The sequence below is a fragment of the Nyctibius grandis genome, chromosome 6 (genome assembly GCF_013368605.1).
Source record: "Nyctibius grandis isolate bNycGra1 chromosome 6, bNycGra1.pri, whole genome shotgun sequence".
Taxonomy (NCBI): Eukaryota; Metazoa; Chordata; class Aves; order Nyctibiiformes; family Nyctibiidae; genus Nyctibius; species Nyctibius grandis.
The window spans coordinates 2276783-2292263 of NC_090663.1; the positions used below are offsets into that span (position 1 = coordinate 2276783).

Consider the following 15481-nt stretch of genomic DNA (forward strand, 5'->3'; position numbering starts at 1 on the left):
GGTGGAAGAACACTACAGCACTCGTGTTTTGAAAGTCTACAGCACTGAAAATGAGGGAAATTCAGAGATTTCATGCTGCTTTGCTTTTTATTTAAATATAGTCCCAGCATCAAAGTTAACGAACAAAAAAGCCGCATGTAAGACTGAAAGGCTGGGAGCTCCAAGGGCTTCCAAAGAGATAAAGCCAACAGCCAAACAAGCTGCAGGTGACATTTATGTACGTCTTCCTCTATTTCTTCCTCAGCACCTCCATTTTCTCTTCTTCTTTTTTTTTTTTTTTATGGTTAGAGGCAAGGATTCAATCTGACCTTGGAGAACACAGACAACAGTTAACAGGCGGCCGTGGCCTGAATGCTGAGTGCCTGCGCTTCTGTCAAAGGACCAGCTGAAAAACAAATGGTTTTTAAGTATTCTTGAGTGATGCCAAAGTCATCAAAACATTCCTTTTGTCCTCTGTGATAGCAATGGCGGGGAAGAGTGCTCTTCTGCTCAAGAGAAACATCGTTCCTGGTTGCAGTTCTCCTTTAAACACAAATACAACGTGCCCTAGTGAAATACATGGCAGAAAACCACATGTTGTTGGTACTCTTCACTCTCAGGAGCAGCGAGCCAACTCCAACAGCCTTGCGGTGAGGTTCTGGGAAAAACCGAGCCAATCTAGCAATCCAGCTCCACCACCTAAAAGGTGGCTCCGGCTCTGCCACATGCTGCTGCTGCTGTTTCACGTGGTCTGTGAACATCTTTAATGAGCCAAGGCAAGTTGTTAAGCCAGCAGAGAGCTAACCATAGGAATGCAGGGCTTTTTACTGGTATTTTTGAGCTGACCCAGCTCACTGAGGGATGAGGCAAACTCAGCAGCAACCCAAGGGAGGAGCAGGGCAACATGAGCCCTTTTGGGCAGCTGGCTCTTAAATCGTCTTGGCAATGTTAGCTCCCAGGACAACTTTTCAGAAGGAAGCATCTGTTCACCTCTGCAGATGAGATTTATGGGATTCAGACACAGATTAGGACATCTAAATATAGGAACGCAGAGGTATATGCCTATTGTCCCTTTACACTCAAGGGGAACCTCATCTGTGATTCAGTTGGCCAGTGCAGGAGTCTAGTACAGGATTACCTGAACATTTCCAGATCTAAGACTCCATCTATAACGGGACCTTAAACACCTGAGGCACATGAAGACATCTATTTGTAGACCCCTACATTTAGATGGTTTACCAAGTGCATCCTTGCCCTTGGTTTCATGGATGCACGAGAAGCTCCATTCATTGCCTAGGTAGGGGCAACCTATTGCCGTTCATCTGGTCCTATGACATCTCACCTGGCCTCCAGCTGCTGCTCCAGAAGGGCATGAGCCTCATAGGTCTTATGTCCTATCTGCCATCCTCATGGCACTACAAGCCCATGTTTAGGCATTGAATATCACCACACTGCTGGACTGAATGCAGCTACAATTGTGGTCAGACATACAGAAATTGGACCAGATGTTGAACAACAAAAAGGAAGCGGCTGCTGATTTAATGAATCTGCTTTCAGTATCAAGAAGCACAGAGAGACTGGAAACTGGGTCAGCACATCCCAGTGTTAAAAGCTTAGATGATTCAATGAAAATGATGGAAGAACTTCACTGAGTGGAAGAAGAACTCAAATCCAAGATTTGAGCTTACAAGAACCACTTTGCAAAACTCTCTGATGTGGTGGTAAGCTTTAGAAGTAGCCCTTAATTTTTCTAAGTCTGATCCAGAGTGGCAAAGCATAGGAAAAGCTCACGCTAGAAGCCTGATAAGCAGGTTAAACAGCCTGCATCCCAGTTCTCCCCATCCTAAAATACAAATCCGCAAACTTGACTAAGTTGAATCAGATAAATTCACAGAATCACAGAATCACAGAATCAATCAGGTTGGAAGAGCCCTCTGGGATCATCGAGTCCAACCATTGCCCTGACACCACCATGGCAACTAGACCAGGGCACTAAGTTCCATGTCCAGGCTTTTCTTAAACACCTCCAGAGATGGTGACTCCACCACCTCCCTGGGCAGCCCCTTCCAATGGCTAATGACCCTTGCTGAGAAGAAATGCTTCCTAATGTCCAACCTGAACCTGCCCTGGCGAAGCTTGAGGCTGTGTCCTCTTGTCCTATCACTAGTTGCCTGGGAGAAGAGGCCTATTCCCATTTCACTACCACCTCCCTTCAGGTAGTTGTAGACTGCAATAAGGTCACCTCTGAGTCTCCTCTTCTCCAAAATATTTGCATCTCTAAGGGAATGAAGCAAAGCTTGTTATAGACCACAATTTCACCACCATTTTAACCCTTCCGTAAGTGCTGCTGGTGCCCAAGTGTGCATCCACACCCTCCCTTTAACCACTTGTTCCCATATTTCCCATTTCCCAGCAAGAGCATACAGTGCATTTGCAGCTGTATAGTAAACCAGATCACACAACTCACTGCAGCTGAAAACTAATCTTTGCTGAGCCAGCTTTCAGGTGGATTCATACCCTGGTCACAGTCACTGCACCAATGGGCAATGTGGTGCCACACCACAGAAGCATGGATCTATTTTAAATGAACAACAAAGCTACATCCCAAATTTCGAGGTTACAAAGAAAATTTAAGCTGACTTGACCCCTGTGAGTCTTCAAAAGCTGCAAGAACCTGTTCGACAGGGAAAGATTTTCTAGACAGAAAAGTTAAGCCATAAGTTTGAGAGAAGGAAGGGTCTTACAGGAATTAATTGTAACTTGAAAAACTCCGACACACAACAAGTTAAAGTGGAGCATGATTTGGAGGTGGGATATCCCAGAGAGTTTGTAATGCATCTGGTGGTGTAGGTGTGAACATCAGAAGGAGGACTTGTGATGCTCAATTGAAAGCTGACAGATTTAGAGTAGGGGATAACCATCCATAGCTGCAACACCAGCTAAAGGTCCAGGACAGGTGGATCACAGAGAAGCAGAGGAGTCCCAGACGTAAGTCCAGATTGATCTGTTCCTGCTTGCATTAAAAGAATTACTCATTGATCATCAGAAGCTCAAAAACCAATTTGCATCCAAGCACACTCAGACTGCTGCTTTATATTTTGTAGAAGAAAAACTTCTGGCCAACTTGGTGCAGCTGAAGAGGTTCACGTGCTCAGATTTACGTTCTACAACAAGTAAAAATAAAATCTCCACTAAAATTTGATTTTCACACCGATTACTACAAGCCACATTGCTCCTGTGTAAAGGACCAATGAAAGAGATAAACGACTTACTCCTCACTTGCTGCAACACTAACTAAGCCATTGAGCTTTACGGCACAAACACTTGATACTGTGCAAATATAAAAACTAGTTCACTTCTGAACTTACACCGATGTGGAAATCGATTTATATTCCAATACTGCGCCGCCTTACTGCAGTAGTCACAAATCGTCACTTTTCAGCTAATTGGCTGCAGTCAGCAGTTGGCTCAGAAATGCCAATTACACATGCTTTGTCTCCCCATGTGAGCTCTCAGATTGCTGTGCAGAGCAAACACGGGCAGAGCTGCCTCTCAATTAAAAATAGTGCTTAAGATTTAGTCCCCCGTTTCTCCGCACCAGAAAAATTACTACACAAAGCTGACAAACGGGAAGTATTTGTTCAATAAACAGCCAGGTGTTGAATAGCGATGCTCATCTAAAATTAAGTGCACTAGCAAACAATGTTCTGGAAAGTCTCATAATTGGAACAGCAATCTCAGATCAGACTCCACACACCTACTAATTACACTAACGCAATACCAAGTGTCATGAGAAACCTGAGGCAGGGCCAGAAAATACTCAGCTCTTCCAAATGTCAGGCAAATACCTTAAAACTAAAGATCATCCGTTCCCATAGATGTCTGCCACATCCATTCTCTATCCTGTCTGCACCCTGGAGGTGGCAATGGTCATGCAAGAGAATCACAGAATCATTTTGGTTGGAAAGGACCTTTAAGATCATCGAGTCCAACCATTAACCCAGCACTGCCAAGGCCACCACTAAACCATATCCCTAAGCACCACATAGAATCACAGAGTCACAGAATCAATCAGGTTGGAAGAGACCTCAGGGATCATCGAATCCAACCATTGCCCTGACACCACCATGTCAACTAGACTATGGCACTAAGTGCCATGTCCAGTCTTTTCTTAAACACCTCCAGAGATGGTGACTCCACCACCTCCCTGGGCAGCCCATTCCAATGTCTACATCTATCCATCTCGATAAGGTAACTGGAAGCTATTGTAGCAATTTTGCAGGAAAGAAAAAAATAGAGATAAAGACAAAAATAGAAATAAAGACAAACCAAAACAAGCTCTTGCTTTCAAAGCTATTGCAGTAAGAAGGAGTAGCTGAAGTACCAGCAAAAGCAGGGCTGCGGTGGTGGTGAATCTCATGGGTTCTGCAGGCACTGGCGGTGGTGTCAGGCTGCAGGATAATACAGGCAGGAATTTACAGCCTTGTAAACTCTCTTTTGACACTGGAGTTTGGGGGCAGTTGCTGGATGCTCCTTCCTGCGAGCTCCTGCTCTGTGGCTGCTGCCAACAACAGCGGCACGCTTGTGGGTGGCATTAAAGAATTGTGGAAGATGATTGCTGACAAACCTCGCTGCAATGGGTTAAGAGGTTCTGTCCCAACTCTTCTCTCAACCAGGAATTAAGTAGACGCCAAGGAGGGTTAGAGAAGGAATTCACACCTATAATTCTGCCCCAGAAATGCAAAGTACAACTTCTCAGGTTGATCTTCCAGATGGTGGCTTTCCACCAAAGTCCTGTGTGCTACGTTGCAGCAATGTGGCCGTCCTTGCAGGTGACTCCATAGGCCCAGCAGCCGAGGTGAAACTGCAGATTCAGGTAGCAACTTCTAAAATAACTTCAGCAAAAACCCCTGTTGGCTTTGTAAAGTTTGAGAGAACATTCAGTGAAGAGGCATGAAGAGTAGATCCAACCAAGGAGTAAATCCATTCAGGAGGATGAGAAGTAGATCCAACAAGCTGAGATGGCCAAGTTATAATTAAAAACTTAGTGAGGTGGATTTCCGTGGGAAGAGGACCTCTATGGTGCATTTCAATGGTATGAACCCTCCCCAAAGCAGAGAGCACAACGCACAAAGAATTCTGCTTCATTTGGGTTCTTGGTTGTTCTTGGTTGTGAACTGGTTGTTCAGTTGTTGCAACTTGTTGAATTCTGGTGAATTTTTACATAATAACTCACTCTTAAGACTGAAGTTAAAAATAGTGTGTTTCATGATAACGGCAATTAAGTTCAGGCAAATTACTATTATCAACTGGAGACAAAGACTAACAACATTAATCACTTCTAGCAGTAAACAGCACCTCAGACTTCAGTTATAGAACAGAAATTCCTTTAAACTGTTTTAAGGGTTTGCAAACAGAATTGAACGGTCAAAACTCTCCCAACCTCACATACTGCTTGCAGAGAAAAATCTTTACTTACCGCTGACCTCTCAAAATCTAGGTACTGGTAAGTTTGTCCAGCTGCATACCTTTGGATGCAAATTTTATGCTTGGAATTCAAAAGGAAATGGTATAAAAAAAAATACAGAAGAGATGTCACATTGCTCCTGCCCCCAAACAACTCCCTTCCAAAGTGCTTCCTTTTGTCCCAGAAGGGATTTCTTGTTTCTTAAAAACTCTTGTCCACGCCTAACCTTGAACACCGACCTACAGGTTTGGTAGAAGTCATCTGAGAAGGATTCTTGGAGCAATCCTGTATGTTGCCTGTTTTAATCCTACAGCCTCTAAGCAACACCTCTAAGTACCTTCGCAAGCACCGCACAAAAACTTCATGCCATTTCTACTTTAAATGTTTAACTAGAGAAAAAGAAAACTTATTTGCTCAAAGGTCTTGCTTATTAAATGGAACGCAGGTAAGGAATTCACTGCTTTAAGAGGAATTCAGCTGAGAAAACCAATGGAAAAAAATCCCTCATTTAAAAAAAAAAAATGCACATTTTCCACTGCTCGGTTTAAAAGCAACAAGTTCAAAAATAGGAGACTTCTTAAAAACCTATATAAAATACCAGACCTTACACTGGACCTCAGATGTGTTTATGCTGCAAAGCTGTTTTGAGTTATCTTGAACTTGGCAGTAGGGATCCGGCGCTCGTGTGTGAGCCCGAAGGGTCCTGCTAGCTGAGCCCCAAGCCCCCAGACAAGTCCCAACAGCAACACTCGGCTGCCTCACAAGAAAAGAGGTTATAATCTGCAGCTGAGAATAATATTTTGGTTCTAGAGTGAGTTTTCTTGCCACCATATGAGTCTTTTAAGAGAAAAATGTTCATGTATTCCTTATTTTAAATGGATTTGTGTTCATATGCACTGCAATAATTATTCTGGAGACGAGGCAGTTTTGAGCTACTTTGAAAAAAAAATTGTTAAAAATTAAAATGCCAAAACTAGACACAGAAAGTGAACCTCCAGCATTAAAACACTCCGCTCTTCCCAAGTCCTCAAGTACCTCCCTCCAGTATCAGATGCTGCTGCGTGGATGCGTTTGTGAAGGGTCCCGTTGGCTGGATTTGTGCTGAGCAGAGCCCTGACACGATCTGTGTGCAGGGCAAGTTACGTTCGTCAGCAAACCAACTATTTATGGAGAGTTTCAGCATGGAAAAAATTAAAACTTCAGCACATAACAGCTCAAACACTCTCTGAGACCCCATAAGTCCAGCAAAAAGATGAGCTTTATGGTCTACAACTACTGTGCCAAAAGCTTAAAAGGAATAAAAGTTGTTTTCCTAAAGAGCTTGCAATGCAAGTACACAAGAGGGAATCGGGAACAGAAAGAAGAGTAAAGCAGCTAAATATGTATTAGCAATTTTTTTTTAGGCTGCAAAATAGCTGACAGATGGAAATGGGCAAAACCTTCTGCCTTGCATCATTTCTGCCCAGACAAAACACTGGCAGTAACACAAGCCAGAGCTCGGTGGTGCAGTGGTATTAGTGGAAAAAAAGCTCTGTCTCCCTCTCCGAGGAAGCTGTGATTTCTAAGGATCACATGGGATGAGGGATTGAAAATGTTTAGCAATCTCTATCACAAAGGTTTGCAATATGCCAGCCGCAGAGGTCTCTACAGAAATTCTAAGGATTTTACATCTTTAATAAAGTAGTAAAATAATTATATATATTTATATATATTATATATATCACAGAATCAACCAGGTTGGAAGAGCCCTCTGGGATCATCGAGTCCAACCATTGCCCTGACACCACCATGGCAACTAGACCAGGGCACTAAGTGCCATGTCCAGTCTTTTCTTAAACCCCTCCAGAGATGGTGACTCCACCACCTCCCTGGGCAGCCCCTTCCAATGGCTAATGACCCTTGCTGAAAATAAATTCTTCAGAATATATATAGTTCAAATATATAGTTCAAAGTAAAATCAGTATATAGTTACATAAATAACCAACTAAATACCTTTTAGTGACAACATTTCTCACATTACTACACAATACCAAAGCCACATGTCTTTTCAAACCTGGTGTCATACCACTACATGATGTGGCAGTAATAAAAAAACTCCACAAGCTTACTTTCAACAAGCTACCTATTTGCAGGAAGAAAAAAAAACAAGACAGAATAACAAAAAATTCATGCAATAATTGAAAGTTCAACCTATCTTAGGATTTTTTAAATGATGCACTTGCGTGGTTATTAAATAAAACGTTGGGAACTTTAACAAATGTATTTTTCTCCACTGCATCCCCATGAGCTGGAGAACTGGCAGCCTGATCTGTGTTTCCAACATAAATCCTGAGGAAAAACATCAGGTAATTTGGAAGGAAACTTTATGCTGTGGAGCACAGGGTAGGCGAGCTCCTGTAAGGGCTGATCAAAGGGCTGCAGCATCAGTACCAGCTCTGAAAGAGCTCTGAAGTCAGAAATCAGAGGCTGGGCTGTTCTACTCATCCAGGTTTTATTTGTTGAGAGCCTCGGCTGTGATTTTGTGTTAAAGAAATGTTAACAGGAAAAAAAAATAACACTGCTGGCTAGGGAAAAATGAACAACCTATATATATAAGCTCTTATATTAGCATTTAAAAAGGATGGGTAGTTACTACCTAGCACTAAAGGCTTTCTAGAACATGTATTGCACCATTTTGTCGTGAAAAACTTCCCAGTAAAAAACTGAATGACAAATTCTTGTATTGTGATTTATTTCAATCCCCGTAGTCAAAATATTCATGTAATTTAAAGATACTTTGGGTCCAGGTGTAGGAACCAGGATGGTGCTAGTTGTGCATGGAAAACAGACTGTTTTAAGAAATAACTATACATGACACTCATAATTAAGGAAAAAAAAAAAGAAAAAAGAAACTAATTTAGAAAAAAAACACAACAAAACCCTCCAATCATCCCAGAAATTTATTATTATACAGGACTGTGATAGTACTACACCTCCCTGACCCCAACTCTCCACGTTGCTTGCCAACACTGCTGCGAGCAAGATTTGCCAATACGATTAAAAAAAAAATTCTTAATAATACAAAGTCAGGAAACTAAGTTGTAGTGCCATTCCAGGAATGGTTTGTTTTTAACAAAAGCAGAGCCGCAGAGCCACCTGAGAGCTGTTATTCCAGTGCTGGTGGCTCTGCCTTCATGTCAGTTAGCTAAATAAGCCAGGGGCTTTCTGGTTTTGTCACCCTGTGTTAGTACAGGATATATTTCCCCCCCGTGGTTTAGCTGCGCTGTATCTACTGTTGCATTGGACTATCCTGGCTTCTTATATTTTATTGGCAGTGCACTTTTCTCCTCTTCATTAACTCTGCTTACTATTCTTTGACTCTTTAAATAAGCTTTCGTACAAGGAAATATATCTAGCTCTTCTGGTAGCTGTAAAAGCTTCCCAGCAATAGCCCACATCGCTCGTTTTTGGAAATATATTTAAATTGAGGTTTACATTTACATTCAGTGGTAGCACACTGTATATTCAAGAGCTGTTCAGCATAGAAGTGCAGCAACTGCAAGCAACCAGCACAACACCACCCTGGGCCTCACCCAGAGGAAATTAATTGCTTCATGCGGTCTTTGCTTCCATAGAAAATTAATTCTGCATTTTTTTTTTGATATTATGCTTTCCAGCCCTGCATCATAAAGAAAAAAAAAAGCAGTTTCCTTAAAATAAGACAATCCACACATATCTTACTGTCATAACAAAAATCCCCCTCATCCTAAGAAATCCTCCTGGTATTATTAAATCTGAATCTCAGTCTGTGTCTCTCCATTCTCCTATAACTTTTCTTATTTATGCAGTTCAAGTTTTGGAACAGCCACACGAGCAGATTTCCAGTGCTATATGAACATCTCACAATAAACCTCACAAAGAATCGGGAGTTACTACTGTTCATCCCAAGCACAGTTCAGGTTGTAGATATAAAACCCCACGACTTCAGTGGTTGGGTAAAAAGATAAAAACTCCATTCAACAATACAGCCCTTGGGGAGAATTTAGTGTGAGCAATTTTCCAGGTTGCTGAAGCCACCACCTCCAGTAAAAAGGTACTGATGTTGCAACACATCCTAGCAAGGGTTAACTGCCTTTGAGAGAAACCTTAGCTTTTAAGGATTTTTTTAAATTACTTTTTTAAGATTTAAGAAGCTGCTAACAAAAACACTACTTAATATCACAGAATCACAGAATCAACCAGGTTGGAAGAGACCTCAGGGATCATCGAGTCCAACTGTTGCCCTGACACCACCATGTCAACTAGACCATGGCACTAAGTGCCATGTCCAGTCTTCTCTTAAGCACCTCCAGAGGTGGTGACTCCACCACCTCCCTGAGCAGCCCCTGCCAATGGCTAATGACCCTTGCTGAGAAGAAATGCTTCCTAATGTCCAACCTGAACCTCCCCTGGTGAAGCTTGAGGCTGTGTCCTCTTGTCCTATTGCTGGTTGCCTGGGAGAAGAGGGCGACTCCCACTGCGCTACAACCTCCCTTCAGGTAGTTGTAGACTGCACTAAGGTCATCTCTGAGCCTCCTCTTCTCCAGGCTAAACACCCCCAGCTCCCTCAGCCGTTCCTTGGAGGTCAGACCCTCCAGACCCTTCACCAGCTTGGTCACCCTCCTCTGCACTCGCTCCAACACCTCAACATCTTTCTTGAAGTGCGGGGCCCAGAACTGGACACAGGATTCAAGGTGCGGCCTCACCAGTGCCGAGTACAGAATATGAAAAGGAACAACTTCTAAAAGGAGAAAAATGTCATTGGTTGATGCCAAAAATAAGGCAGCAGGAGCAGATAAAAAGGAAGCAGCTGTTTCGTGTTTTAAAGTATCATTTCACTGCTCTGTTTCAAATCTTTCCGTCCCCAGCAAAAGATGTCGGTTTGCCTGTTCTGAAAAATCAGCATGTAATCGCTTGTCTCCAAAAGTAATTACATTCGACAGCAAATTTCATCAGATTAACAAATTGCTTCACGTTTCGTTGTTCAGTTTGAAGCAAACCCCTCACCACAGCGAGAGAGATGCAGCGAAAGAGGCTCGGAAGCACCTGCAGTTACATCGAAGCAAAGGCAAAGGACATCATTAGCAAATAACTTTGGCATTCCAGTGCTTTCAGAAGCAAAAGCAAAAGAACATTTTTTGGAACAGAAGGGTCCCAGAGAGCTATAGATGATCATATCTCTGCATCTCCATCTATTCCTAATTAAAGGTGCATGAGGCACACTGAGGACCTGGCAGAAAAGCTATCAAGATCCCCATCCTCAGTACGGTTTCAAGCCTACATAATTATTTAATCAAAGCAATCACTACCTATCTACATGCATTTTATTCTCTTTAGCCAACAATAAAGACATCTTTTCTTTCCCTTTACCCTTACCGAGAGCTTTCATTCGACTAGCCTGTGCCTTTGATTACGGAACGACATTAATTTGGAGAAAGGCTGGAAACCTCCACGGGCCACGTCCAGTCCTCAGGGATATATATGCCCTGTATCAAATGCCTAATGTTTCCTCCAGAGACAAATCAGGGTATTAGAGTCAGTTACAGACTCTGCTTTTGAACTGCGGTACGGTTTCTTCACTCTACCTTATTACGTGCATTATCAAAGCCTTTTAGTTCGGCTGTAAACCTCAAAGATGTAACCCTAGAGAGCATCACTGCTGGCAATATTCACGTCACCTTAAAAAGGTCGAGAGCCTGAGATAAAAGGAAGGTGGAAACGTCGGATCTGACATTCCTCCAGCTCCGTTTTTAAGCAGAGGGGTACTGTCTTCCTCACCTGGCAGGAGCTCAGGGTACCCAAAGCTTTCCTTGGCTGTAGCAAAGTGTCATCCATCACTTAGCTCTGCAAGAAAACAAATGCTTCCCGGATCACATTAAACACTGAATGGCAAGGAAAATGAAAGCTTAATTGAAACTGGTATTAAGATTCATGCTAATGGAGACCACCTGTTTAATGAGTAACACTGCCAATAAAAATAGCAGGATGGGGAAAGAGGATCAGAAGAAGAAATTTAACCCAGAACTGCTTTAATGAAGGAGATTTCCTTTGAAAAATGAGAACTTGGGAAGATTTCAGTATTTGCATATACTGCTGGACACAAGAACCATGAAAACATTAAAATAATGATGATAAAGATCAGAGTAAGAGCTTTGTCTGAGGATTGTGAAGACCTTTTAGGAATGTAATTCCTGGCACTTTATAAAATACTGGCTACTATTTCCCACTTAAATAGCCATGTTCAGCATAAGAGAAAACGAGCCTGTTTTAATGAGCCAGAGAGCCATCCTTTAGAAGAATCTCAGTCTAGTTTATAATTCATCTCTACACTGAAATACAGCTGACACCAGCAGCATATGGCTCCACATGAACCGTGCCTACACACTAACACACAAAATATCTACTGGCTTAAGAAAAAGACATATTTACAACACTATGGCCAGCTCTGCAAAGCCAAACAGACGTGAAGGGACCCTGCTTTTTTATGTTCCTACGTACATTTAAGAAAAGACTGGACATGGCACTTAGTGCCATGGTCTAGTTGACAGGGTGGTGTCAGGGCAATGGTTGGACTCGATGATCCCAGAGGTCTCTTCCAACCTGGTTGATTCTGTGATTCTGTGACATTTTCAGCATATCATTGTAAACCAGCGGGAAGTGATTTACAGGTCAAAGGAGGCCATCAGTGAAAATAATACAATCCCAGAGCAAACCCTTTGGTTGCAATGAGAGGCAGAGCAGAAAACTTTAGATGCATGGGAATAAACAGAGCTTAGGCTGCTCCCTTAGACTAACAACTAAGGAAAGAAGAAAAGGTCACAAAAACGTATCAAAATTAGCAGTCGCAGGTCTAATATACAAAGCACTCGAATCCAAGGAAGTGTCATTTCTGAAAGCTTTATTCAGAGCAGAATCATACTCCCACATCTAGTTTGGACATCGATTTGGACACTTTTAAGATTCAGCTGGACACAGTGCTGGGCCATCTTGCCTAGACCGTGCTTTTGCCAAGAAACATTGGACCAGATGATCCTTGAGGTCCCATCCAACCTGGTACTCTATGATTACAGGACCTGTTTGAAATCTTATTCAATCATAGCAGTGCAGCTCTTAACTGGAGCGCTAAAATGTGTATTTTCCTTCACAACTTGGATGCAGTCATCCTGGCAACATCTGTGCCAACGGTAAGTTAGCAAAAGCAACAGCAGGCAGTGACAGGAGGGCCCCAAAGGAAGGTAGTTCATTAAAAAGTACATCATCCAAGAGGTTTGCACGTAACGGTTTACATTTCATTCCCTGGGACAGCAACCCGGTCCATCACTGAAAGAAAGCGCTGCAAACGAAAGGCTGGTTTAATTACAGCACGTTTGAGGCTGTCCTCAATTTTCAGGTCTCCCATTTGTCCCAGTCGCTGTGCTTGAACTTCTGGGAGCTCGTCGAAAACCAGCGATCGGTTTAAGGGAGATGAATTGTTTCCACCTTTCGGTTTACCATTCACCATTTCAGCAGATGAAGGAGACAGCAATTCAACGGTTTGAGTGGGTTCACAAATATTTTCCTATCACGGTAAACAGCATCTTTTGATACATCTAGAATAATTAGGACAACACATTATGTGACTGAGTTAAGCTTTCCACAGAGCATTAACTTTCTGTGTAGAAAGGAATAAAGCTTCAGAAGAGACTACACAGACCCACAGTCCTGAGATAAATCAACTGAAGGAATCCAGAAAAAAGCTTCAACAGCCCACGCAGACATTTGAGAAACTAAAAAAATGTAGATAGCAGAGGCAATTTTAGCTATATTTCCACTACAGCCTTTATGAAATCAGAGTGGAAGGCAACAATTTAAGTGACTTGAAAATTTCCCACCGGTTATCAAATACTTCCAGTCCTCAAACAGCGTTAAGACGTCTAACGCTGTTGCAGAACTCCACCAAGCAGCACGTGTGGCGATGCTACGTAGTCAGGGTGGCACTTTTTTGAAGCCCAGCACGACAATGAATTACCCAGCAAACAACGTATAGCGAGGTTTTGCAAATGGTATATTTTGTATGCAAGAGGCTGCAAAATCCATTCGCCTCTTTTTGTTCCTTGAAGCATTTGGCTCATAATTAACGTTTAAGCGCATTCAAATTAAAATACTTCAACCAACGCGAGGGAAAGAGAGGAGGCAATTGCCAGTTAATGATACAATTACGAGCTGTGTTTTTTCCTTAATCAGATCCTAGGCGTCTTATATATACTCAGAAAGCAGAGATCAATTCAAAAAGGCTTCGTAGTGAGGGCTCTGAATCTGGGAGAAAGATATCTAAAATCAAATGGGACAGAATGTTAATGAAAACAATAGTTTGGGTACGAAACAAGCCAAGAACACAAGTTTATATCGAGTGGTAGCAAACACCATCAACAGAAAGGTGTAAGGGAGCAGAAAGCTTACAGCCATTCAAAAGGGGTTGAAGTAGGAGCAACGTTAATTTTCACCCCCTGTGCACTCAGGAGAGGGACTCACTCGCTGCAATCCGCTCCAGGTAAATACACGTTAGTTTAAATGTTGTTAAAAACAGCTGACATTTACACAAGTTTCATATTCTCACCATTAACTACTTGTCAGCTCCAGAACTGAAGTTTCACCTCCGAGCGAGCTGACTTTTGTCCGGACTCAAACCCATGAGAAGAAGCCCTCTGCAAGTTTCTGCATTGAATTTCCTTGCTTCTTATTGCAATATTCTATAGCTGATTATTTGTATTTTATAGCTCTTTTCTAATCTGAGATATAATTTGAATGAGTAACAAAGCAAACTTACAACAAAGATTAAAACCAGAAAAAATAGGAAGGGAAAAGATCACGTTACATTTACACGACTACAGAAAAACAACCCCAACAATATTCACTGACGTCCTTTTCTAAAGATAAGGAAAACTTAGGGCAGCTCTTTCCAAGCCAAAGAGAGCAAGGTGAACAGATGGGGTTTGCACGACGCTTCTGAAGTTACTGTGGCTGTGCCAGAGCAAGTGTGTGAGCAGAGAGGAGCCGCAAAGCAGAGAGAGTGGAAATATCGAGGCGTTTCTGACAAGACCTTACCTGGGTTTTCAGGACAGCTTGGCAAGCTCAAGTTCTAAGTGAACTCCGCAACGTAGTTTTCATACTCAGAGACCACTCAGACAGGGGTTAAGCAGCAGATTGTTTTGAAGGTTTGCTGCATTTTGCAGTATTAATTCTTTTACAAAATAACCACGCCATGAAAGCAGGCAGGGAAAGACATGCTAAACCAATATACTTAACAAAAAAAAAACAACCCTGAACTGAAGTGGTTTGGAAGAGAGGTGGAGCAAGAAGGGGGGGAAAAAAAGCCAGAATTCAGCGCTGGCAGGGACACAGCTATCTCCAACACAAAAGAGCATTTATACTCTCCAAGTCCAGATTTTAACATGCAAGAAGACAGGGAAAGAGGCAGATTTCAATCAAGCCCTTCAGAATAAAGTTTCTAATATTTAAAATAAAATTAATGTGGATTGTAGATTAATTGCTCTGCAGTGAAGACTCTGCCTTTGTGAAGTTTTCTGTTGCAAGATTTTGTATCTACATAAAAATTCCTGTTTAGAGAAGTCTACTGTATCTAAATTGAAAATAAGCCAGGATAAGAGAGTGTACATACAATGACTGTTTATTATGATATGCAAAAAATAAAATTAAAAAAAAAATACCAGTTGGAAATGCTGCAGTGCCCAGGACCAGCCCAAACACATGCGTAAGCTGCGAGGTGACGCACACGAGGAGCGAATATTTTCCAGCAGTTTGGCACTAGCAGAGTTTACTGACTTCATCATAGTTCTTCTATTAAAAACATTCTCATTTCAAAAGGGAAATTGAAACATGTTCTGTAGCTGCAGAAAGTTTAATAGCACAGCTGTGATGAGGGGAACTGTAGGAGGCAGTCTCAGAGACAAGAAAACCAATCAATCAATCAGTCAGGTTGGAAGAGCCCTCTGGGATCATCGAGTCCAACCGTTGCCC

The 15481-nt window shown here is 42.2% G+C and overlaps 1 protein-coding gene across 2 annotated transcripts in view; it reads right to left on the reverse strand.

The window, feature by feature from the left end:
- Positions 1 to 15481, reverse strand: part of ATRN (attractin) — a 194611-nt gene that overhangs the window by 61880 nt on the left and 117250 nt on the right. Inside the window, exon 25 of one of the 2 annotated variants that reach the window (XM_068402628.1) lies at positions 12370 to 13774. The exons of the other annotated variant lie outside the window; for it this stretch is intronic. Within the exon in view, the coding sequence (XP_068258729.1) occupies positions 13724 to 13774 (51 nt within the window). The 3' untranslated portion in view covers positions 12370 to 13723. Of the gene's footprint in view, positions 1 to 12369; positions 13775 to 15481 lie in introns of those variants that run through there. 2 annotated transcript variants of the gene reach the window in all.